Raw genomic sequence first — 26,501 nt, forward strand, 5'->3', positions numbered from 1 at the left:
GGAATTTTTTTTAAAAAAATCAATATGAACATGGAATGAAAAGCCCTCAGCAATGTACCTCATATGAAAGCTTTCAACCTAAACTCTCCATGCGCCCCCTTCATCCCACTTCCATTAACCAGCAGACTCTCAGAATTAGCTCTGGAACCTCTGACCCTCCCCCAATTTTACCCACACCTCCTCTGCTTAGGTGCATTATCCTACTTATCCTTTACGATGCAGCTCAAAGACCATCTCTGAATACCATTGCTCTGAATAGCCATTGCTCTATGGTAGTGCTCATCAGGCTGCACCACAATCACAGCCACTGGTCCTTTGTCCATTTCCCCCCTTCATCAATGAGACCCTTAAGGAAGGTGTTCCACATTTTCCACATCTCTGAATTACCACCTCTACTAAAGAGCCTAGGTTCAGTGATGCCAGAAAGGAATGATAACACAGAAATCTGCATATCTTACATGATCAAGCATTATTATAGGCTCACTAGAGGCCTGGTGCATGAAATTCGTACATGAGTAGGGTCCCTAGGCCTGGCCAGCCATCAGGGCTGATCAGGGCCTTCCTTCACCTGGCTGCTGGCTGCTGGCTGCCAGCCGGGACCTTCCTTCATTTTGCACCACCCCCTGGTGGTCAGCGCAAGTCATAGCGAGTGGTCAAACTCCCGGTCGGTTGAACTCCCAAACTCCCGAGGGGACAATTTGCATTTTAGCCTTTTATTATATAGGATGCTTGGTTTTTCCCATTACTACATTCCTTTGAATCATAAGATGATGTCAAAGACAAGATACAGCCAATTTCAGAGACATTAAAAGGTGAAATATGCCGAACCAGTTTGGCTCAGTGGATAGAGCGTCGGCCTGCGGACTCAAGGGTCCCAGGTTCGATTCCGGTGAAGGGCATGTACCTTGGTTGCGGGCACATCCCCACTGGGGGGCGTGCAGGAGGCAGCTGATGGATGTTTCTCTCTCATCAATGTTTCTAACTCTCTATCCCCCTCCCTTCTTCTCTGTAAAAAATCAATAAAATATATTTTAAAAAATTGTGGGGGAAAAAAAGGTGAAATATTGTAGTCTCTGAAAGACAGCATATTTATTTAAGTAAAAGAAACATAAAAAAGTTATGCACTTTGTCGTCAGATTAGAAAAGCATTTCAAAAGTCCAAGTGCTGGAAAACAACTCAAAACTTTCTAAAATAACTCTTAAATGAAGGCAGCACATATATGTTATCTTAAAACATTATAAATAGTTCCCCTTTGAAATGTTCATTAAGAAACTGTTCCATATCCTGGTGTGGTAGCCAGAACACAAATCTAATATCTACTGAAATTCACAGAACTATAAAGTCATTAAAATAAAACATTTTTAAATGCCCATTAAATACACCCATTCCCCCTCTTCCCCATCTACCCGGTCTGGAATGGATCCATCCCCACAGACCCCACAAGAATCCAAAGAGGATTCATATTTCTCCTCTGACACTCGCTCCATTTCATGAGCAATGACTGTTAAAACCTGAGATGGCCTGTCTCTAGGCCCATCTGCTGACTACCTTCATGTCCCACCCAGGCTTCCTGCTGCTAATATGGGGCCGTTCTCTTTCCAGCCATCTCCAGCTCTCCCAGTTCAAATCCAGCTTCTCTCATCCTTCTCCCACCTCATTCCACTGACAGTGTGTCCAGCTCTTGTCCACTGTACCCTCTGAAATCTGGGCTCTACTGGGCTTAGATGGAGGAAAGAGGATCACCTATTATCCTGACACTTTTATTTACCTCTTTTCCCCAGGGCAGATAGGATCTGCTTTGAAAGGTTAAAACCACCCGAATGTGGTAACACATAGAACCCCAGCATCATCAGATTTTTCCTTGGAGAACTGAGCAAACTGATACTCTATGTGCTAATCAGGAAATGGAAGCCCAGAGAACTACTACCTAGTAAAACTCAGGAGACAAGCACGAGAGATGATCCATTCCAAAAAGACCAACTCCTACCAAGTACATGGTAGTCCCAAATGGAGTAACTCATAGGTCCACTGGTTTTCATTTCACAATTGATTTGTAGTCAAACCAATGGGGGAAGTCAGTTTAGGGAGTATTGTAAATTAGAACAGCTGCCCTGATGTGAGACTAACAAAGATCTACCAAGGAGATGACTGATCACTTAAGTACATGACCATATACACAAACACCTCAGGGGAATAAGTGGTAATAAGTGTGTCCTAAGTTGGCTGTCTGGCCTACCTGCATGATGTCAAGGACTTTTCAGTATTTCTTACAAAACATCAAAGTTTTCCCCACCAACTTAACGGCAAACCCCTGCTCAGTGTTCACCAACCTCCCCATCCTTGCCCCCAGGGGAGCTCTCCAAGAACAAGCAAAGGGAAGAAGCCAAGGGGTAGTAAGAGGCTGAGGTGGAGGCATTCCAGAAATCTCGGGCAGCTTGTAGACAACTTACAGCTGTTCTTTGCTACCACTGGGATCAAAATGTAAGTGCATTATTTCAGTTAGTCCATACCCCATTCTCTATTGCTTTGTCTCCTACAGTTCTCATCCTGCAATTTTCTTCCTGTAAGTGCAAATTCTATTTCTAACTCAGGGTTCTGTTTAACTCCTTCCTGTATCCTCAAAGTTCTTTGGAAAACACCACCTTCCTCCCTTCTAACAATAATACCACTTTCTTCAGACTCAAAGACATTCATGTGCATACCCTTCAGACACGTTTGTGTTTGCTTTTACAGGAACAGCAGCACTGAGTCTCCCACATAATAAAGCCATCATTGCCTAGGTCAGTATGCACGCCAATGAAACCATGTAACGGCGCTTCCTATTTCACTTTAGGCACATGATACTTTGTACTTGACTGGGAGGTTTCCTATTTTAGGCTATTATAAGCAATCACGCAAAGAAGATACTTCCTTAAAATATATAAAAATGTGTATCTATCTGATGGTTTCCTTAAGATAAACTATTAGAAATAGAATTGCTAAGCCAAAAGTCTTGCAGCTGACCACTCTACCCCTTTCAGGTCTTCTTATTCACATTTCCAACTTATCCTTCAAAAATGATACTCAAATTTACTCATTTTATTTATGAATAATTCAAAAAATATTTATTCAGTGCTGGGCACTATCGACATAATCATTATTAACATTAGCAGACACAGTTCTTGCCCTCAAGGAGCTTACAATCTAAAGGAAGAAACAGAAACCCACACCATCACAAATTCCTCATTGGAATAAAGGCTCAGGTAAATTAAGAAGCAAAAGTACAGGGTTTTTCCAAGACCATAGGAATAATTAGTTCTAATAGGTTCTGAGCTGGGGCTAAGATTGTTGGAAATCAGGTGAAACCAGGTCACAGAGAATCCAGGACAAAATACTCTAAGCAAAGGGAGCATGGACAAAGCCCCTGAGAAGGGACGGAACCTGATTCGACTGAAAACAATGTAAGCAGGTCACTGTGCTGGGCACAGAGGTAGTGGAAAGACGAGGGCAGGGCCAGACCACAGCCCTCCGGCAGCAGCAGCAGCTGACCTCCTGCACCATTCCCAACTGTGAGGCCAGCATTCACTCGCCAGGGGCTAGAACAGGCACAGGGCAGTCAAGCCCACAGAACCAACAACTGAATAATGACACAATACCCTGTAAATCAGAAACATGGATGAAAGTAAACTTACCCTGAAAAGGAATGCACTTTCAATCTGTCCCAGAAACTTTAGGCATACAATATTATGCCACATACTTTAAACAATATAATCAGCTAAACTCATCAGTTTAATAGTTGTCTAAAATATCTGTGTGCACATATAGCAAAATACATGAAAAAGTCTTGACTTTAATATGCTAAGACTAATAAGTCAATTAAAAAGCATTTAAATCTGTCAGAGAAATTTCATATCCACATTTTAATGTGAAAAACATAAATGTCACTTTAAGGTCCTACACTAGAGAAAAAGCTAATCCCCATAATCTTTCAATGAATAATTAGGTAAATTTTCGTTAGTCCAACACAGATTTTCTTATAATCTTCCACATAAATAAGAGTTAAAATCAGTGTTTTAAGATTTTTTTAAAAACTCATGTAGATTCCTTTTACAATGTTTTTATTTATCCATGTAGAAATGGAGTTATCATCATTTAGAGGACATTTTCAGTAATTAATTAGACTATATTAAAAAACTGTACAGAAAGTTCATACCACAAACTTATGTCCCTAAGTAATAAAGGTGCTTAGTAACAGAGAGAGAGAGAGAAGCTCAAAAGGGTCACCGCTCAGCAACCTGTCTCATAAGTAAAAAGAGCAGAACACAATCTATTTGTAAAAATGAAGAGACTTCATCAAGTATATTTCAAATAGTCCCTATTACAAAAGGGAATGCCTATTAAAATGCCATGGTTTACACTATAATAAAACATGCCTTTACTCCCTCAAAAGCTTTAAAAAATATTTTTTGCTTTAAGATAAAGAAAAGGCCAAATCTCTATGATATACTTTGTAAAAATGATCTCAATATAAATCCAATGATCTCCATTTATTGTCCTTACTGAAATTCACCTGCAAGTCCCAGAGCAATTTCCTAAGCTTCACTGTTGATTAGCCAATTCTGAAGTAAAATTCTTCAGCAACACACAAAAGCAGAGAGTAAAATAGTCCTCATAAATATACTTAGAAGTACTTGAAATATAAATATAACTTTCCAGACCATTTTTTTTCCTATTGACTAAACTCTATATAATAATTTTTTAATGGAGGTTTTCAGATCAATGATGTGTGCAGCCCACTCTCATGACACAGTCATTTAAACTTCTCATCTGCAAAACAGAATGCAATATATTATCAAAAAAGGGAGAAAAAAACACAAAGCCCCATCTGGTTTACAAAATAAAAACCATAAGCATTACAAAACACATAGCGCCAAATACTGAGAGTCCACATTTTGCTGAATAATCTTTTAACTCCTCATGATTGTAAAAGTAACACAGGACCAATTTAGAAAATATAGAAAAGCAAAGAAAAAATAAACTCTTATAACCCTACCATTCAAATAGAACTGTTAATATTTGGGTGCTTTTCTTTCATTTTTTCCTATTTTCGTATTTTTTCTATTATATACAAATAATAGGTTTAAGAGATACACGTTTGCATACTTTAAAAATAATTAAATTAAAATATTGCATTTGCATTTTTATCTTTTGCTTACTTAACATATAGCATGTTAAATATCTCTGACTTTAAAAGTCCTTCTAAAACATAATTTTCAAAACATACTATATGGGTGTATCATAATATATTTAACCATTTCCCTATCATGGGACATTTGGGTTATTTCCAATTTTTTTACATAATAAACAGACTATCGTAAATGTATTTAAAACTCACAACTCTTCTGATTATTTTCTTAAAATGTATTTCTAGAAATAGAATTACTATTTTAAAAGGGAATTTGACATGACCAAGAATCACCCCCGGAACTAAATAGCCTTGTTCTACCAGATTTTAACTTATTCAAAATTCACAAAACTTACAATTAAATGGTATATGTTTAAAAATAAATTTTTAAAGTGAAAAAGTATTCACTATCGAAAAAATTAGAAATAATAGGAAACAGAATCACTATTATATTATAGCAATAGTATATGATATACACTATTATGTTGTACAAATGATAGGAAATAGAATCACCATTATGTTGTAGCATGTAGAATCACTATTAGATGGTAGCATATACTCACGAAAAATATTAATTTAACTTAAGACACACTATATACTTTAATTTGTTCCAAATGAGTCAAAGAATACAGAATAGCATGTTAGTACCAAGAAAAGATGAAAAACAATCTCAACTAGTTAAGAAAAAGAAAACATCAGAGAATAGAAGGGTGAGCTCAACAGAGAAACTTAGGACAAAGACCTTTGTCTCTCAGAAGGCAATTTAAAGCCAAATTCTCCCACCCTGCCTTCATTTGAGACCTTGATATCCACCTTTTACAATTTTCTGACACAAACAAGAATGTTGTTATAGTTCCAGAAATGATAATTAGCTCTCGAAACACAAGAAAAAGACTGATTTCTTAAAAATCCAATCCTAATACTTTGAAATACAATGCTAATGTCCAAGATTTTGAAAATAAAAAAAACTTTTCTCTTTTTCAATGCTTACTCAGCATGAGAAAGTTTCATTTCTTCCCTTTGTCTTGCAGAGTAATTTAGGTTCCCACCTAAAACACAAATAAGCATAAAATCTTTTCAATGTAACTATTATAAAAATTCAAACATGCACGCAAGCTCAAGCACACACACACACTCACACACACACACACACAAATACATTTGCACTGATATACTATGAAATATGAGAAAGAAATAGTTTATCTCCTGGAACCGTCCCAAGGGAAAAATGTTTTTTATTTTTAAATCCTTATAGGATACAAGTAGTCACTCCTTAACTTTAGCATTTTTTTAAAGTTTGAACTTCTGTATTTCCTCAGGTTTTCTTAATAGGGACATTGTATTAATATTCAGTAATAGTGAAAACTTAGAAAAATTAAAGAAAAGACCTAAAATTATGGAAACAGCACACGTATACATTCTTCTAAATATACAGCAAACAACCTTTAAGGATAAGCCAGTTAGAAAAAATTGATACAGGAAACATCAAAATCTTATAAAGAACCCACACAAAGCACAAATGCATGTAGTTCACATATATTCGCAAAAGAAAAAAATCTGCAATTTCTCATTCTATATCAAATACTTTCAACCTTAAAATGAAAATTTCAGCTGACAATTTATTTACTTTTTTTTTTAAATATAAGACAATAACACAGGAAGGGCTTTAGGTTCTAAAAATGCTTCTTTATGGCCCAGTCGGTGTGTGGCTCAGTGACTGAGCATTGAAACATTTCCTTCTCTCTCTAAAATAAATAAAAAACATATTTTTAAAAAAATGCTTCTTTATGCTAATATACAAACAACATCTAGCCTGGCCAGCATGGCTCAGTGGTTGAGCATTGACCTATGAACCAGGAGGTCATGGTTCGATTCCCGGGTTGCAGGCTCAATCCCCAGTGTGGGTGTGCAGGAGGCAGCTGATCAATGACTCTCTCTCATCATTGATGGTTCTATCTTTCTCTCCCTCTCCCTTCCTCTCTGAAATCAATAAAACTATATTTTTTTTAAAATCCAAAATTTTCTAAAACTTACATTCAACAGGCCAGAAAGAACATGACAACAATTTTAATGAGCGTGAAGGTCCAGAATAGATAATCCTATATAATAAAAGTGTAATATGCTAAGTGTCCAACCAATCAGTCGACCGTTGTGTTGACTGTTCGACCAGTCGCTATGACATGCACTGACCACCAGGGGCAGATGCTCCAGTAGGTTAGCTTGCTGCTGGGGTCTGGCCAATCGGGACTGGGCAAGAGGCCAGAAACCTCCCTTGGTCTCTCCCTTGCCGGCCAGCCCTGATCTGCCTTGATGAGGACTGGGCGAGACAGCCCCGAACGGCTCTGATCGCAGGCCAGGCCAAGGGACCCCACCCGTGCATGAATTCATGCACAAGGCCTATAGTTATATAATGAAATATTTCCATCACTATGGACAGAATGTTGTTATACTTGAGCTAAAACACTCACTGGCTTCTAGAAAGGCATGCAGACAACCCAGTGACCCCACAAGATTATCTATCATGGGTTAAGAAGAAAATGCCTGAACTTCTACTTACCTCGGGCACGGTTCACCAAATAGAGTAAGACCACAGCTAAAAGTGACACTGGAAGTGAAAAAACATAGGACCCTTAAGACATGCACTTTTTCCCAATGATTCCTATGTCACCATAATTACGAAGTAAAACTTAGACAAATCAAATCAACTTTTATTAACCGGAATTTAAAAATAAAATCACTATTTACATTATTTTTCTGAAAGCACTATAAATAAGTCATACACCATTTTCTCCAGGGGCTGCCTGAGCTCAGGGATGGCAAGGCCAGAAAGGGAGAAGCAGACACCCACAGGAGAGGGACAGGCCCACCCATGGGTCATCCCTGCCACTCTTTCCTCTCACTTACAAGTGCTGGTCCTTCCCAGCACTTCCCCAAAACTCCTGCCAGCCCTAGACGTGTGGTTGGCAAACTGCGGCTCATGAGCCACATGCAGCTCTTTGGCCCCTTGAGTGTGGCTCTTCCTAAGCCTTAGGAGTACCTTAATTAAGTTAATAACAATGTACCTAGCTATACAGTTTAAGTTTAAAAACTTTGGCTCTCAAAAGATATTTCAATCGTTGTACTGTTGATATTTGGCTCTGTTGACTAATGAGTTTGCCGACCACTGCCCTCGACTATTATTTTACAGAGAGCCAAACAGAAGAAACCTTTTTTTTGAGGGGGGGGCGGGGAGAGATAGGTCTGAAAATACCATGTCCATTTTACAAATTAATCAAACATTAGGATGTGGTCATTAGACTCCCAGAAGCCCAGAGCCAGCTCATACCTCAGAAAGTCAGATGCCTGGTTTTTTACCTTAACACTTAGTTTATTTAAAATTAACATGGCAACAAAAACATTTTAAAATGATGTGCTATTTGGTTTGGGAACCAAATAATATGAAACTGAAACTTGAAATTAAACCATATGTTGGAGCATTAAAAGTAGACAAAAATGGCCCTAGCTGGTTTGACTCAGTGGATAGAACATCGGTCTGTGGACTGAAGGGTCCTACATTCAATTCTAGTCAAGGGCGCATGCCCAGTTTGTGGGCTTGATCCCCAGTAGGGGACAAGCAGAAGGCAGCCAATCAATGATTCTCTCTCATCACTGATGTTTGTATTTCTCTATCCCTCTCCCTTCCTCTCTGAAATCAACAAAAATATACTTAGTTTTAAAAAAATAGACAAAAACACTTTCATGACCGTTTTTTAAACTCTTAAACACTTTTTTAAAAAACAAATAAAGCTTTTTTTTAATTTGGTGTGCTTATTTCTAAAATATGAGATAAAATGTATTCAGGCTATATTCATAAGCATTTCTCTGCAAACACCATACTTCAAGTATAGATAGTCATTATTCCCTGTAAATGAAAACGAAGCCTGATAATATCTTCACTGGGATTTGCCTTTTTAAATACATGTTATCAAAGTATAAAAGGCATCTTAATACATTATTTGAGAATTTTTTTCAGATGAACACAATTTGTGTATGTGAAGACAATCAAAGGAAAAATGCTCGTTTATTTTTATAGCTTTCAACTGTATTCTAACACATGCTATTTTTAACCAACAAATCATTACAGGTAAAAATTACATAAAAGGACTAAGAATAAAAATAATTTAAACTGCCAGATGAATTAACCCTGAGCACACCTAAATCACACATATATCCATATAGTCACACCTAGGACCCTTCAAAGGGTTCTACTTTAAAGGAGTAAATTTTTTTTTAATGTAAATATTTAAAACAGAAGATAATGCATATTCTACTGCTGCCTTTAAGAATAGGAATCTCCTGAAAAATGCCTGTGAGTCTTCAGAGAACTACAAAGTCACCAGCTGGAAGCTCTGATGCACAGGCTAAGAATCAGGCAAACCTGAGAGCTGCATCTTAGATATTTGATTTAAAAGAAGGGAAAACAGAAAGTAACAATAACACCTAAAAGCGGAAATAACAACATTCTGCTACATATTACAAGAAAGTAAACAAATGTTGCCACATGGCACACTTACAAGACACACAGGCAATGAAGAAAACTTCTAAAAACAAATATCCCCGAGTATCCAGTATCATGCCAGCAAGGATAGAAATGATCGCCAGACCAAGATTCTGAATGGACTGCATGCTGAAATCGAAGGAATATAAAAACACATTTCAATTTCAAGTCTCCATAGAGGAACAATTCACTATAAATATCAACATCTACAAACAACATGGTATTAGTGTTGAGACATTTTCAACCAGGGATTTTTTTAAAATTCCATGACTGTTTCCTCTACTAAACCTCATGCTCAAAGGTAGGGGAGCTTGCCTTATTAAGTGCATTATGAACTCAAAACCAAGTGAATACAAACCAGAACTCAACTTCTCACTAGAAGCCCTCAGATACACAGGCAGTGGGGTGATAATGGCAGCAATTACCTCTCCGGGTTAGCTCACCTCCCGCTCCCTTGCTGGAGCATTTTCGTTGCTCCAAGTTAAGCATAAACAGATTAACTGAATTTTTTAGTTATTTCCAGGTTTAGAGCTGTCCCAGAAGCCTAAAGACGACTAGATTCGACTAGATTCACCGAGACCTGGAGTTTCATATGATAATAAGTTGGTACAGCAGAGACATCACATGATTCCTGGTCCAAATACTCACAAGCCGTATGCAGTTCCCAGTTGATGTTCAGGAACTACAAACGCCACCATTGGCCACAATGCGCAGGCAAGCAATGAATAGGAGAGTCCCAGGAGACTCTATAGAAAGTGATACAGAAAAGGGTAAAAGTCTTATACTAATCAAAGTGACTTTCCTTTGACGCAGATTAGCAAGAGTGGCATATTAGCTAACATATGAATCTTCATGCAAATGTTACTGTAATCAGGTTAAAACTCATATTTAATCCAAAAATGTCCTGGCCCTCCCTTAGACGTATCCCTCTAGTGAGAAAATACATGCACACTGTCTTAATCACATTACTTATATATATACATAACTGCCTGGGCCCAGGGTACAGTCAAGAACCAAGAAAGAAAACAAAGCTAATTTGTAAAAAATTGTTGCCAATGTTATAGACAAGCTAATTTTCCAATATTTATTAGGAATCTGAAGTTAAACAACCAAGGCAACATCATTTTTCTTCAATTAAAAAGGGAATTTTATCATTTAAATTAAAATAAGAGTTATACTTATCATGTGAGTAAAGATTAAAATAATGCCAATATCCAACAATGACAAGAACACTAAAAACAAATACATTCTTATATTACTGACAGAGCTCTACTGAATGTCTACCAAGATGTTAACTGTGCAAAGCCTCTACTATAGCATTTCTACTTCTAGGAACCTGTCCTACAGAATTCTCACCTAGTGCACAGACGCAAAAGTAAGTTTACAATTGTGAGTGCATGAAACAGTTTACTCTTGTATTATTATTTAATTATTGTATTATTTTCCATAAGAACAACTGTAATTCTACTTTTGCCCCGCCATATGTATATATTTTTTTCTTCAAGATATTCTTTTATTACAGGAAAGGAAAATAGCACTTAACCCTGTGGTCTTAAAAATGACACTCTGAAGAACAATCACAAAAATTTGATGAATTCCTTATCACTTTTTGACCTGCTAAATGTCAAAGACAAAAGGATGTGAAATCATGGATACTGGGCCGATAGGGGTTTTTTTTGCCACCTATAATGGAAGGACAACTTTTCATGAAGAACAGAAAAATAAATGGAACTAATAAGCACTTTGGCTTTCAAAAGACTATTTTATTTCAGATACTATTTTGGCATTGAGGTTACCCTATTAAATAAGTCAAATGAAATTAAAAATACCCAACGCATTAGTAATTAATATTTATGCACTTTAAAAATACTAGTAGTTATTTTGTAAACACTGAAATCAACTCATTGTTTTCCCCACTGTCACAAAGCACTGCTATCAGAGGAGCTGAGTGGCTCCTGACATGCAACTTACAGGGTCCTCCCTGAAGCCCCGAGCCCCCCAGGTGTGAACAGCCACGTTACCATAGCAATCCACGGGTTCCACAGCGTGAAGGCCAGCAGCATGTGGGAAGCAAGGGTGGTCACCACTGCACACAGAACCCAGATGATGTTCTTCCCTGTTTTATCCACCATGAGCCCAAATATTGGGGACATGGGAGCTGATATGACATATACAACACTGCCCAGAGAATATAAAAGGTATTATTTAATGAAATGTATCCCAGCTACAAAAAAAAAAAAAAAAAATCCAAGTCCCTAAATCCATTAGGCAAAGCAAATCCTAGCACATTTAGTTTAACAATCTTCTAAAATGGTTGTTGGTAAATAGGAATATAAAGCTATAAAGAGTGGTCCAACACTTCTTTGGTTTTCCAAAGATGGCCACCCAGGATCAAGTCCCAATTTAATTTTGATTTCACACTGTGGATGTTACATCACATATGTCTTATAACATTCGGTTATAATTAAAGACCCACACTAGGCACACAATAAGCACTTAAAGAATTAATGAAATACCTGTTAATAGCACTTGCTGCCTGGGAAGAAAATCCAAATTTCTCTATAAAGAACACTCTAAAATAAAGAGAGAAATAAGCACTTTAGAGAGAACTACTCTGTTTTCTGTTTTGTTTTTGAATAAAGGCAGAATAAAAACTGAATACAATAATTCTAAGTTTAGTCAACTTTTTCATCTTGATACTATTTTCCCACCTTATTTGAAATTATTCACATTCAAGTAACTGGCTAAAACTTCAGTGTTTATATAAATATTTCACTGACTAAATAAAATATACTGATGCCTATTTTTCCCCCTATTTACATATACTGAAGACAGCACACACAAATGTTCAGAAAACCAATGCACTACCACAGGGGATTAAGAGAGCCTCTTTTCCATAAAAGCTGTACTGGCCAGGTTTTTTGCTATATAATGCATAGGATTCTTGTCTCAAATTATTTAGAATTACAACCTGAATTTTAAGGATTTTATTACAAACACACACCCCCATAAACACATTCACACTCACACACTGTTCTGTTTAAGCAGCTGCCAAAGAAAAAAGACAGAGAGGTAGAAGATAAAGTAAGAAAAATTTGATTTGAATCCTGAGTTTGAATGTGGAGGAATTACAGTCCTAAGAAATAAAAATACGCCCAATCACTATAAGCCAGTATGCGGTCTTCATTCTCAATAAGAAGCTTCCTAACCAAGGAATAAAGAGGAAATTTCAAAAAATCTAACCTAAAATCCAGCAGTAAAATAAACCAGTATTTTGAATTAAAACTGTTATTAGGTATTTCTTCAAAAAATATTTAAAATATATTAAACAATACTAAACCTTAAGCTAAGAAAATCAGTTGTATCCCAGGATATGAAACAATTCCTGTGCATATATAAACTATAAGCAGAGAAGCAAGGTTAACAACTTAAACAATTACATTTATGTGATTGGAATCTCACTACAATTTAGTCAGCAGAAGCGGAATGCTAGAGAATACTCACTTCCCCAGTCCAATGAAAGGGAACACCGCCACATAATAGAAGACACAGATGATAAATATGAGCCACAAGGGCAAGGAGAAGTCCTTCACGTCCGTTAGCTTAATAACTTCACCTTAGACAAGAAAGGGAAGAGGCATCAGTATAATTTCACATAACAAGTCAAGATCATTTTTTATTGATCATGTGATTAACCTCTGCAATTAGGTCAAAAAACACTTTTCTCAGTAAATAACTGGGACATAGTTTCTGGGATAACTTAAAAAGACATGAGAAAAAGCAAAACCTAAGATTAGTATCTACCTACCTAATGATGAGGAATACTCGTCATTTTGCAAATACACAAAGAACATATAAGGGGGAACATGTACCCCAAAATTTAGACAAATAGAAATAGATTTGGAAATAAGAGATCAAAAGACATGTTTTAAGCCTCACTGGGTTTACAACACTGCATTACCAACTTGCATAATTGTACATTATTTCAAAAAGGCCATAATTCCCCAAAGTCCCACTCTTCTCGCATTGAGACTCACCTGTTTTTCCTTGTTCTTTATGAAGAATTCTTTCTGCTCTCTGATCCAAGTAAGCAAGGGCCAAGGCACAAATTAGTGAGAGAATACAGGTTATACCCCCTGTAATTAAAAAAAAAGAGAGAGAGATTTTTAAAAGAGAGCCAGACTGAAGGTTCCTTAAAACACAGCACATCGCATTAACAGCTGAAAAACTTAGCAGCCAAAGGGGATAGTATTTCGATACATGTAAGAAATGCCCACAATTACAAGTGAGGAGAGAAGGAAGGGAAGAGCATGTGGTAAGCATTCAAAGAACAGTAGTCACTATTACCATATTATTTCCCAGTAGAAGGTTGGAGAATAGATGGAAAAGATCAGAACAAACTAGTCCACTCTTCTAATACAGAATACAAAAGGAAGAAAGCTGATAACCAGCTAGCAAGTTAGCCCTACTTTCTTAATTCAGTCTAAGCACCAATTTTTAATGGATGTCGGGGGAGGGGCGGGGTTATAAAAGCAAAGTCTGATTCTGTGATCACCTCATCTTCCTTCTGATTCCTTCCCAAAGTCCGTCACCCTTGCTCCTAGCCTCTGGCAGCCTGGGGCCCCACCTTCCCACGCACAGCTCACTCAGACTCTTTCCTATGCATATTCAGCATTACTCACTAACGCTGACCTCGTATTACTACTGTAAATCAGATAATTAATCAAGTTTACACTTGTCAAGAATTTTTAAAAAAGCTTAGTAGCTCCGGCCGGGTGGCTCAGTTAGTTGAGTGTTGTCCCATACACCCAAAAGGTTGCAGGTTCGATTCCCGGTCAGGGCACATTCCTAGGTTTCAGGTTCCACATATGGGAAACAACTGATCCGTGTTTCTCTCTTTCTCTCTCTCTCCCTCCCTCCATTCTCTCTCTCTCTCTCTCTCTCTCTCTCTCTCTCTCTCTCTCTCTCTCTCTCTCTCTCTCCTCTCTCTCAAATCAATAAACATATTCTCATGTGAGGATTTAAAAAAAAAAAAAAGTTTAGTAAAATAAATGCATCTTTAACTGGCTGACATATGGTCCAGTTGAAAAACTGCTGAAATGACAGACAGCAGGCATTAGCTCTGTTTCTGCCACTAACAAGCTGAATGATCTTAGATACAGAACTTAACCTCTCTGGGCTCAAATTTCCCCAACTGTAAAATAAGAGACTTTGATTCATAACGGCACAGGTCTTTTCTGGCTCAAAAATTCTTTAACATTCTCAAATTCTCCATCATGGAGGGAACTAGAAGAAATATTAAAGAGCGTTTAGAGTAAGAAAGAGGGTTTAAGTAAGGCAAAGGATTTGAGGAGACGTGGGAGGAGGAGGAATCTCTAGGTACGAGTCTCCTGTCTAGGATTACTGCTCCACTGTCCTCTTCTTACCAGGCTGTACCAAGGAAACCTAAGAAATGAAAGATGGCACAGGACATTCACGCCCCTCCCCCCCGCCCCCAAAGGTCACTCAAGGGCTCTGTAAGCAGCCCTCTTCACATCATGGGGCTCAGGTAGACAAGTTCACTGCTCAGAGGAAAAGCACCGGTGGTGGAATCCATTCGCTTCCCAGTGACCCGCCCAGCCATCAGCAGGTGGAGCCTCAGCTAAGAGAACTTAGGGCCAGGAGGAACCTGTACAGTTTTGGCCCAATACCCGCAACCTCACAGAAAAGAAAAATGCGACGCAGAGGTTACCTTCCTTGTCCAGGGTGACTGACCTGTCAGAGCCAGGACTAGAACCCAGGCTCCTGACCCCCAACTTAGTGGATTTCCCACCACACTGTATCATCTCTACAAAATCTAAGCTCTACATTTCTAAATTCCTGACGGTTTCTTTTCACATACAAGCTCTCAGTTAATCATCAGGACAATGCTAAGTAGACAAGAATAGGACAAGATCCTCCTTTTCTTTAAGAACGTAAAAATGAAACCAAAAGCATGAATGCCTCGCTGTATCTAATCAGGTCAAGTAACTCATGAATTGTGCAGGCAAAATGATAACCAACGTGGTCTAACCCAGATCCCAGGGTTCCGTCCTCTCTGCCGCGATACTTCCTATGACGTGTTCAGAGACAGAACATGGGACATCAGGATTCACTAACCAATCATAAGTGTGACTCCAAGGGTTGTGTGACCAGCAGAACCCAACGAAGCTTCAACCTTGGAATACAGCCATCCCATGAGGTTCATGTTTACTGTACTTCCCTGAAAGAGAGGGAGAAAAAAATCAACCTACATCTTCTATATCGCCCTGCCTTGTTCAAAAACTAGGATGTGAGGTGGCTTAGAGAATAGATATATAGGACTCAGATTAAACGGAGGTAAATTTTTTAAAAAACATTAGAAAGGAAAAAATTAAAGTAAAGCCACAGATGAGATTACTACATGCCAAAAAATGCCAATTTATAGAAAATGCCTAGTATTCAAAATAGCCCAGTACATTTGTAACTTCCTAGTAGCCTAAACAAAAAATGAAACTTGAGTTACAAAATTCACAGGGAACTGATGACAAAAAAAACCTTAGCTCAGAAAAAGCACAGCTCTTTTTGGAACTGACATCTGAAAAAGAATGCGTCTTCTCATTGTCCGTAAGAAGATGGTAAAAGTTATAGACAACATCCTCATTCGTTTATTCATTCATGTAGCAATTACTGAGCCCTAATTTTATGTCAGTCACTGTTCTAGGTATCAGAAAAACCATAAGGAACAGAACAAAAAGTAAATTTTAGCTCTCATAGGGTTTACGCTTTAATGGGGTGGTAGAAGAGGTAAACTATATAGTATATTAAATAGTGTTTGGAAAAAAAAGGGGGAACATATAAAACAGGGAAGGAGAATATAAAGAAGTGGAGGCCTCCCTGAGAATGTGACTTTGGAGTAAAAGCCTGAAGGAAGTTAGCTGTGAGGACATCTGGGGGAACAGCAATCCAGGCATAAGGAACAGCCAACCACAGGAAATGAGCCTGTCTGACCAAGAACTCAAGAGCTGTCTTCATAAGCAAAATGCTGGTGCACAGCAAGGAGGTAGACATTAACTACAGAGGGCAAGTTTGGAGCAATCAGTAAAAGCTACTTGTGCAGGCAGATTCACCTCTACATGAACTTGAACTTCATAAAGTTAACTGAAGTCGATGGGCTGCCCCATCACACACTGAGCTTCGATCACTGAAAAGGCAAGCAAAGCCAGGAGAAGACCGTATGTGAAGACTTTGACAGCAGGGATGCCCAAATGGATAAGACATTAGAGCATGAAACCTGCTAAGATCCATTCCAATGCTCAGCTTCTCTGAACTAATCAATGTTCATTTAGCCATGTTAGACTGTCTCTAACAGAAGTAAGGTTAGAAATGCCTTAAAGTAAGGTACATGCTATACTGTGGTCTAGAGAAATATATTAAAAAATCAATACCTAATCTGTCATACACGACCCTTCATCCTGTAATTTTTAAGAGATCCCTGTGATATTCAATCCTGTGCTTCCTATTTGGCTTCATTAGGTTTGCCATACTTACAATTCTAGCCATGCTAAGTTGGAGTCCAAACACCAGGTTCAGTTCTTTGCCTTTAAACCAACTCACAGCATATGTATTCTGGGCAACTGCTAAGGACTCCCCACCAATCCTAAAAGTGGGGAAAGGGAGAAAAGTCAAGCTTTTGAAGAAAAACCACAGTCAGCAGCAGCAGGTTTAAAGCTCTGACACCCCTCTAACTGAAGATGGTAAAAGCTATAGATGGTGGTGTCGCTGCCTCCTCCCCTGAATCCACCATAGACTATGGTAAATGTAATGCTGTGTGACCCAAGACTGGGTCATAGAAGATGAATCTGCTTTTTCATCAAACACTCGCACATGGAGCCCTGAGCCACCCTGTAACAAGTCCAACTACCCTGAGTTCGCCATGCGGTGAGAGAGCCAAGCCATGCTACACGGAGAAGCCACCCTCAGGCACTGCAGCCGGCAGTGCAAGTCTTCAAGTCGCCCCAGCCAGGTGCCAGCCAAGTGAATCAACGAGCTCTCAGATGACTCCAGCCCGGACCCATCCATGCAGCTTTCCAGCTGAGGCTCTAGGCAGCAGGTGCACAGACAAGCTGTCCACGCTGTAGCCTGTCCAAATTCCTGACCCACACAGTCCACTGCGAAGCTTTGGGGAACCTGATGTGCCGCGATAATAACCATGACAGGCAAGAAAAGCACTCTGGGTTACCGCATCACCATCTATGTGACATAAAAATGTTCATGTGAAGCCCTGGCTGGTTTGGCTCAGTGGATAGAGCACCGGCCTGTGAACTGAAGGGGTTCGGGTTTGATTCCGGTCAAGGGCACATGCCCAGGTTGTGGGCTCGATCCCCAGAGGGCAGCGTGCAGAGGCTGCTGATCAATAATTCTCTCTCATCATTGATGTTTTTATCTCTCTCTCCCTTTCCCTTCCCCTCTGAAATCAATAAAATATATATACATATATACATATATATTTTAAATGTTCATGTGAAGAGTGAGCCATGCTTTGTGAAAACACAAAAATTCACTTTTCAGGTGTATACTTTCCATATGCAACGTTCTCCTACTTTCTTTCTGTAAGTTCTACACATTGACCAGCCCCACACCCAGGCCTTCAGCTTCTCTTCCATATCCTAACTCTGAGCCTCCTTCACCTCTCCGTCCTAGTTCAAAAACAGTTCCCCTCTCTTCTGCTTATCCAAACCCTACACTGATATCAAGGCCCACTTGGTCCATGAAGCCACTTCTGACCACAGTTCCATATGAATCCTTTATTTTTATATACATTTCGTTTCCTTTTCTCTCCCTTAGAACAGTTTTTGGAGTATGTCACGTTTCTATAGGTCCTTAGTACAAATGAAAATATTGAATGAGTTGTGCTTTTAAGTTAAAAACTAAAGAAGTTATTTCATCTGGGTTAGGAAGCCCAAGGCTGGACTCAGAATGGGCTTACTGAACAACACTGAAATTCATGAAGGCTATTGGTATTTTGTTCATTCAAGCCTTTTCAACAGGTTCAAAAGGACCTGCGCTTAGCCACTAAGAAACAGCAAACTGTCCGTGAATCACCAACTTAGAAACTGATGGTCTACACTATCATCTACAAATGAGGTTTAAATCATAGTCTTCAATATATCAGAACAGCAAAACACCTAGGAAAAACATCATTTCTAGAGGACTATCTAATATTCAAACCCACACAGAGTTAAATTAACTATGGTCACTCAAAATTGTTACTTACTTTAAAGGAAAATTAAGACAACCAATAAACAGTCTTGTGTATATGTGGCTACATTTCAAGGACTTGAAGTAATTCTCCATAAGAGACAATAACATATTTTTTAAATCCTTAATAAACTGATAGCTGAACACTAAAAACAATGTATTAGGACAAATGAAATTATGCATAACTTACCCAAACACAAACCTTCCAAATTCCATCAGCCAAAAAGCATTAAATATTCCACCCAAAGCAAAAATAACCTATAATATAGAATATAACATAGAATCAATTAAAAAGTTAATTAAAGGTATTCAAGAGAAATAAGTAACTTATGATGAATCACAGCTTCTTCCATAATTTTAGTATTCCTTGTTAGTAAATCTGTGAAATTAAAACATTAAAATTCACCCTAACCCAGTGGTCAGCAAACTCATTAGTCAACAGAGCCAAATATCAACAGTACAACTATTGAAATTTCTTTTGAGAGCCAAACTTTTTAAACTTAAACTATATAGGTAGGTACATTGTTATTAACTTAATTAGGGTACTCCTAAGGCTTAGGAAGAGCCACACTCAAGGGGCCAAAGAGCCGCATGTGGCTCGCAAGCCACAGTTTGCCGACCACGGCCCTAACCAGTTTGGCTTAATGGATAGAGCGTCGGCCTGCAGACTGAAGGGTCTCAGGTTCAATTCCGGTCAAGGGCATGTACCTTGGTTGCGGGCACAACCCCAGTAGGGGGTGTGCAAGAGGCAGCTGATCGATGTTTCTAATTCTCTATCCTCTCCCTTCCTCTCTGTAAAAAAATTTTTTTAAAAAACATTAATGTTCATCTGTCTCAAGCCTTAAAATGAATTATGCCTTTTACTATATGGGCATTTGTGGGCCTTGCTTAATTCAGTTAGGCATTCATTAAAGACATCTTTGCCAGAATTAGAAAAGAATTCACATCACTATCACTTACTCAATGAATGTTTTCGCCTTCCTTACCTGTCCAATGCAAACAAAGCAGCTAAAAATAATGGTGCCCCATCTGTTGGGAGAGAATATGAATTAAGAGTATGTCAGTCACCACATCTTTCAGTCATGTTTTCTTGGACCCCTCTCTTTTTAAAAGGACAAATATCAACCATGTTAATAGAGTTCACTCAAAGATTCTACACTTGCAACATCTGATTAATGTTTCCCCAGAGTAATAACATGCCTGTGTTAGAAGAGCCTTAACGAGCACAGGAGTAAACGTCCTTCCAAAACTCAAGCCCTCTCTCCACCTGGTGAAATGGCCACACCGCACTCAGCACTGGAAAACCCACTATGGCCCCAAGGCAATTCATGACCCATCCTATCCTGTCAACCTAAGTGAGCAAGGTCTGTAACATACGAAGTGGAATCTATCCTCCTGCAGTTTCCAGCTAATTCTATCCTTTTAGATCAAGCAAAATAAATGTAATTCTTCCTTTATACCCCAACTCTTCAAAATGTTTTAAAGTTAGTCCCCAAGTCTAAACACCCAGTTTCTTCAATTCTTTTCCACCAGACATGGTTGGGAGACCCTTCATCATTTTGCCCTCTGTCTCCTGAAAATATTCCCAGTCTACACCCCTCTTAAAGCCTCCACTAACAACACACCTACAATCATAAAAATGAAAAGTAACAAAGCTTATAGTGTGATTCCTCCCTCAGTATCTAATAGGAGTGGTCACAAAGTTCAACCCTAAGAACAGCAGAAAGGGAAAGTCTCAATAGGGAGAGGCAAATACTACATATGTGCTGGCTACTGTACATCCCTCTCAATCCTCATAACCACCTTGCAAGGCAGGAATTATTATCCATATCCAACCAGTAAGGAAACTGGAGCTCAGAAAGCCAGGAACAGCTCAGAAGAGTTGGAAACTGAGCAAGTGGCAATAATGGGATTCGGACCGTGGCCTGCCTGATCCCAAATGGGGGCATACCTGAGCTACTTTATTTCATGAGCCCCAACCTTATCTGAAATACCAGCCTACTTTCAAAAACCAATTCCAGAGACATAAAAATATCTTTAAATAAACACTAAAGCAGATTATCATGGCAATACAGAATCTTATTCAGTTCTTTCTAGAAATTTAATTTAGTTTTGTGTTTTCCTAATAACCAGATTTTTGCCATAGGAGAAATATTTTTTTCAAGCTTACCGTATTCCAAATACTCGGTCTATCAAAAAGCCACCCAGGAAACACAAAACTACATTGGGCCAAGAATACCAGGCATACAGCAGCATGAATTTCGTGGTATTCACCTGCATATCCTATATGGAAAAAAAAACAAAAAACTATTTTTTCCAAATAGTTAAAATTAGTAACTAACAAATTAAAACTTTTTTTTTTCTGTGTAAGACAGGAATTTCTTAACCATTTGTAGTCACTTAACTGCTTTGGTTTCTCATGGTAGCTATGGCCTCTGCCTCAGAAAAAGGTCACATCTGGGACCTTCTTGGGTCCGCATGCCATTCCAGATCCCCCACTATGGAGACCACCTCTGTCTGCATCTGCCCAAATATCTATCTTCTCTTTGCCCTATGCTAACTGCACTGGGGCTCCCCACAAGGAAAAAATAATCTTAGCCTCCCCCTACTAACTCGTACCTTCTTTCCCTTTCATTCTAGAATGTGAAGGGCCATCTATGCATTTCTCCCTGTCCAAAGACAAAGAAAAGAGACTATCAAAATGCACAAGAAACTGGAACTATCAAATTCATTTTTACAAAACCAACGTGGACAATCCTCTGCAATCAGTATCCACATTTTAAAAACAAAATAACAACAAAACATACTAGCAAATCATTTGTCATTCAGGTGATTACCAAAGAGAGAGTGAAAGGCAAACAAAAGTCTCCGAATACTTGCAGTAATACTGAGGAAATAGCACATAACTATTTATCTGAGTGTGAAATCATATCAAGTTACACATGAGTGCTATAAACGAATTTTGTGGCCACTCATTCCAACTCACAAACTCTCCTTGGTGACTACAGATATTAAAATGGACTCACTGGAGACTGTTGCAGACTAGGCAACCTGAGAGCTAATGAAGCCTCAACAAATACACCTTCCCTAAAGCAAACAAAGGTGAGAAATCAACTTACCCGTTTAACCTGAGTCTGAAGGGCAGCCGGATTATCATAGCAAAAATAGCTGCCTAGAAAAAAGAAAGAACAAATATTTTCTAAGTACAAATATTATCCACACAAGAGTTTCAACTTGTAATTACTACTCAAATGGTGATTTTTAAATGTTTATACTTGAGGTTCGAGGACTGACACTATGGAAAATTCTTTGAACCTTTTCCCTGCCCATCATTATTTCCTAAGCTGTAGCCAAATAATCCAGAGAACACATGTCAAATCACTTACAAATTATTAGCCAGCACATACAGCAGTGGTTCCCAACCTTTTTGTGGCCATGCCCCACCTAAGCATCTCTAAAATCCTGATGTTCCCCTCCCCCCATAACATAGAATTCTTATGATTCAAAAAGTGAACTCCTATTCATGTGGAGGAAGCCTAAAAGGCAATTAACTTGGTCTAAACAGGCTTCCAAAGAACATGGCATCCATAAAAGAGAAAATTAAAAGAACAAAAGGACAGTTGAAGTACTGAGGAAGAAATCACTGAGAAATTGTTAAAAAAATAATAATAATAACAATAATATGAATTGATATGAAAAAATAGCAAATAGTCTCAAAACATATAATAGAGAACTGAAATAGATAAATATGTCACAATATATTTATACTAGAGGCCCAGTGCACGAAATTCGTGCACTTGGTGGGGGGTTGGGGGATCCCTCAGCTCAGCCTGCGCCCTCTCGCAGTCTGGGACCCCTCAGGGAATGTCTGACTGACGGCTTAGGCCCATCCAGGGGGAGTGGGCTTAAGCCACCAGTCGAACATCCTTAGCGCTGCTGTGGAGGCAAGAGAGGCTCCTGCCACCACCACTGCGCTCACCAGCCGTGAGCCCAGCTTCTGGCTGAGCAGTGCTCTCCCTGTGGGACTGGACTGAAACCAGCTCTCTGACATCCCGAGGGGTCCCGGCTTGCGAGAGGGCGCAGGCCAGGCCGAGGGATCCCACCGGTGCACGATCGAAGCTGGGGAGAGATGCAGGAGGTTGGCTAGTCGGGGAGAGGCCATGAGGGTGCTCCAGGGCATGTCTGGCCCTTCTTGCTCAGTCCTGATCAGCCAGACCCCAGCAGCAAGCTAACCTACCGGTTGGAGCGTCTTCCCCAATGGTCAGTGCACATCATAGCAACTGGTTGACCTGTCGACCAGTCGGCTGCGCCCTGGTGGTCAGTGCATGGCATAGCGAGCAGTTGAGTGGCCTTAGCATATCGTTAGCATATTACGCTTTGATTGGTTGAATGGCTGACCTGTCAACAGCACACTTAACATATGAGGCTTTTATTATATAGGATACTGTATGTGCGGCCCCCTAGGACCATAAGAAATGAAAAAAAAACTCACTGTTAGTAACTCATTCTCGAATTGCCCCCCTTAAAAATCAAACTGCCCCCCTGTGAGGTGTGTGCCCCACGTTGGGAACCACTGATATACAGCAAGTACTGGGAACCTGAACCATGAAGTTAACAACTAATTGTTCTTCCATTTTATTTTCATGATGCTTCATATATCTATTACTTTCTTGGCATCTTCATGAAGCACTACATTTTCCTTATTTAAAATTATGAAAACACACACACTAAAAATTTCTCAAACTTTGTCAGCAGTTTCCTGGTAACGTTACCTGAGATTACTATTTACCTTGAGAGCAGAGGAATGGAGTTGAACTACTCTGACTAATATTTGAAACAAGAGCTCTAATTCTATAAACAGATTGCTCCAAATATAATAACTCAGCAAACACAGTGCCAGGAGTGAAGAGAAATAAAAGAGAGTTCTAAAGGATTAAAGACATAAAAATATCTGTTGACGGATAAGAGAGAAGTGGAGAGAGGTTTGACATTCATTCACTGAGCTTTATTCCTAAAGTACTACAATTGACAGATTTATGGTTGGCTTCAAGATAATACTGCCTCCACTTCCCCACTCTCTCTAAAAGTACATATTAGAAAGTACAGATTCAAGAGGGGGGGGAAAATTGTCATTATTAGGGTATGAATCTGACTTCTGAAACCCAGGCAAATAGCCATAATTTACCAAAAATGACCTTTCTACTTCAAAAGAGATCATTTTTAGTGTTTTGTGTTGTTCTTTTTTGTTCCTAAACCAGCAACTTGTGGTTCCTGCTTTAATCGCCATTGTAAAGGGTACCGGTATCATGATTTAAAGTTAATGGATGGGCATCTCTTTCCAAAAAGGGACTGGCCAGGTTGCTCACAAGGCTGCGGGTTGGATCTCTGGTCAGGGCATGTGCCAGAAGCAACCAGTGAATGTGTGGGTAGCTGGAACAACAAATCAATTTTTTTTTAAAGGATGGGGGGAGAGAGGGCTCAAAAAGACTGGCAAAGAAACCAAAGCCCAGAGCATCCTAGGTATCGCAGCAGGAGCACCAAGTCACCCGCCATAAGGCTCCAACACTTGTTGATTACACCGGCTCCTGTGGGCGCCCTGAAAACACACTGTGACTTCCATACCAAACGAATATTGACATTCAAAAGTTGCTGAATAAGTTAGCTGCTGGAACACGGGAAGGTGTTTCAAAAATTATCTCCAAAAACTGCCTTCAGATTGCCTAAGTGCGACCAACCACCGCCAAGACCGCAAGCCCAACCCAGCACGGGGGCTGCGCAGTGGCCGGGCGGAGAGGAAGGACACAGCTACTCGCTGCCGCCGCCAGCGAGCTACCCTCAAGTCCCAAAAGCGGGAGAGGAAATATGACGCTACCCACAGAATTACTGATTTTTAAAAAGTCTTTCCCCTGCGGAGGGCAGAGAGGCAGTTCAAACTTTCTGCACAAGGCGCCAGGAGAGGGCACTTGGCCCAGAGATCCCTTCGGTGTGCGGCGCGGGAGTGAGATGCTGGGAGCCCAGGAGTAGCGAGGGACACCGCTCGCCCGGCGCAGCCCCTGACCCCGCCTCCGGACGCCACGGGTGTGAATGGGGGCGCCAAGGGGAAAGAAGGGGGGCCCAGGCGCTGACCCAGCGGCTGTGCGGAGGCGCGGTGGCCCGGGTGTGAGCGGATCTCAGGGCTCCGAGGGGGACGGTCGCGGTTTTCCTGATGGTCCGCCCCGCCCGACCCGGCCGGGCAGCTCACCGAAGCCGAGGAAGCACATCAGCAGCAGCACCAGAAGCCGGTGCGCCAGGCGCCTGGGGTCGCAGAGCGCGGGCAGCGCCCCGGGGACGGCGGGGGCATCTCTCCCGGCGTCGTCGGGGCCGTCGGCCAGCAGCCCCCGCGCTTCCTCCTCTTCCTCCTCCATGGCGCCCGCGGGAGACCGAGAAGCGAGAGCGGCGGCAACCCCGGCACCTCGCAGGGTCGCCCAGCCCACGCCCCGGCCAGACGGAGGGCACGTGACCGCGGCCGCTCACGTGACGCCGCGGAAGTCAGCAGGGCTGCGCTCACGTGATCACGCGGTGGGCGGGGCCGGCGGGGGAGCCCGGGAGGCGGGGTGTGGGTCGGTGCTCGCAGGGCAGCGAGTGTCTGTGGGGCTGCGGTCCCTGGGGCGTCCGCCCCCCGCCTTCCGGCGCTTACCGCGTGTGCTGCCGTTTCCCGACCTGCTTACAGGTGCACCCCCTGCAGACCGGCCTCTGCCCCGGGAGAGGGGGCCCCCGTCCAGCCGCTCAGCGCCCGGCTCCTGCCCACCGACCCGCGCTAAGGACACCGAGACGCGCGCCACGCTCCGGCAGCTTGGCTCCCCGCAGCCCCGTCGGCTGCTCTGATACTCACAGACTCGACTTAGTGCCTCCCGCGCTAGTCTCAGACCTCAGAGTTCTCGGAGAGGTCAACAGACACTGATACTTGGGAAGCAGCGTGAGGAATGGATGAATAGTGATGGCGAACCTTTTTGAGCTCGGCGTGTCAGCAACATTTTGAAAAACCCTAACTTAACTCTGGTGCCGTGTCACATATAGAAATTTTTTGATATTTGCAACCATAGTAAAACAAACACTTATATTTTTTATATTTATTTTATATATTTGAATGCCATTTAACAAAGAAAAATCAACCAAAAAAAATGAGTTCATGTGTCACCTCTAACACGCGTGTCATAGGTTCGCCATCACTGATCTAGGAGGTGAAACGGAGGTGACTTTATAAATAAAAGCATATGAGGTCTGAAGGAAAGGAAGAATTTGAGAATGTCTCCCAGATTCCTAGCTTGGGCCCCAATAGAGATTGGAATACAGGGAGAGAGTGGGGGCGTGTCAAGAGATAGATCAGTTTGGGAGTGTTGCCTTGGAGATGCCTATACATGATGTCTCCACTTTCCACCTCCCATGCTCTCTTCATCTCCAAAGGAGGCGCCCCCAGTCTAGTGAAACCTCTTGCCAAGATGACTAACAACGCCATCTTCCCACTTACCATGCTCACTTCTCTGTCCTCATCTTACTCGATT

The 26,501-nt window shown here is 40.6% G+C and overlaps 1 protein-coding gene across 5 annotated transcripts; it reads right to left on the reverse strand.

The window, feature by feature from the left end:
- Window positions 1-3,077: 3,077 nt before the first annotated feature.
- Window positions 3,078-25,476, reverse strand: MFSD1 (major facilitator superfamily domain containing 1). 5 transcript variants are annotated; one of them, XM_036349914.1, is made up of 17 exons: window positions 25,202-25,270; window positions 22,080-22,132; window positions 21,580-21,629; window positions 21,131-21,243; window positions 19,947-19,989; window positions 19,151-19,218; window positions 17,251-17,359; window positions 15,841-15,943; window positions 13,740-13,838; window positions 13,207-13,318; window positions 12,219-12,275; window positions 11,724-11,880; window positions 10,351-10,448; window positions 9,719-9,831; window positions 7,723-7,770; window positions 6,157-6,214; window positions 3,078-4,807 (listed from the first exon to the last, which is right to left on the reverse strand). In XM_036349914.1, the coding sequence occupies exons 4-17, from the start codon at window positions 21,238-21,240 to the stop codon at window positions 4,804-4,806; spliced, it is 1,179 nt and encodes a 392-aa protein (XP_036205807.1). In that variant the 5' UTR covers window positions 21,241-21,243; window positions 21,580-21,629; window positions 22,080-22,132; window positions 25,202-25,270; the 3' UTR covers window positions 3,078-4,803. The 5 variants fall into 5 exon arrangements, with proteins under 5 accessions (XP_036205807.1, XP_036205805.1, XP_036205806.1 ...); XM_036349912.1 differs by lacking the exon at window positions 21,580-21,629 and having other exon boundaries at window positions 25,202-25,475; XM_036349913.1 differs by lacking the exons at window positions 3,078-4,807; window positions 21,580-21,629 and having other exon boundaries at window positions 6,153-6,214; window positions 25,202-25,476.
- Window positions 25,477-26,501: the final 1,025 nt, after the last annotated feature.

Source organism: Myotis myotis, unplaced genomic scaffold, assembly GCF_014108235.1.
Source record: "Myotis myotis isolate mMyoMyo1 unplaced genomic scaffold, mMyoMyo1.p scaffold_m19_p_2, whole genome shotgun sequence".
Lineage (NCBI taxonomy): Eukaryota > Metazoa > Chordata > Mammalia > Chiroptera > Vespertilionidae > Myotis > Myotis myotis.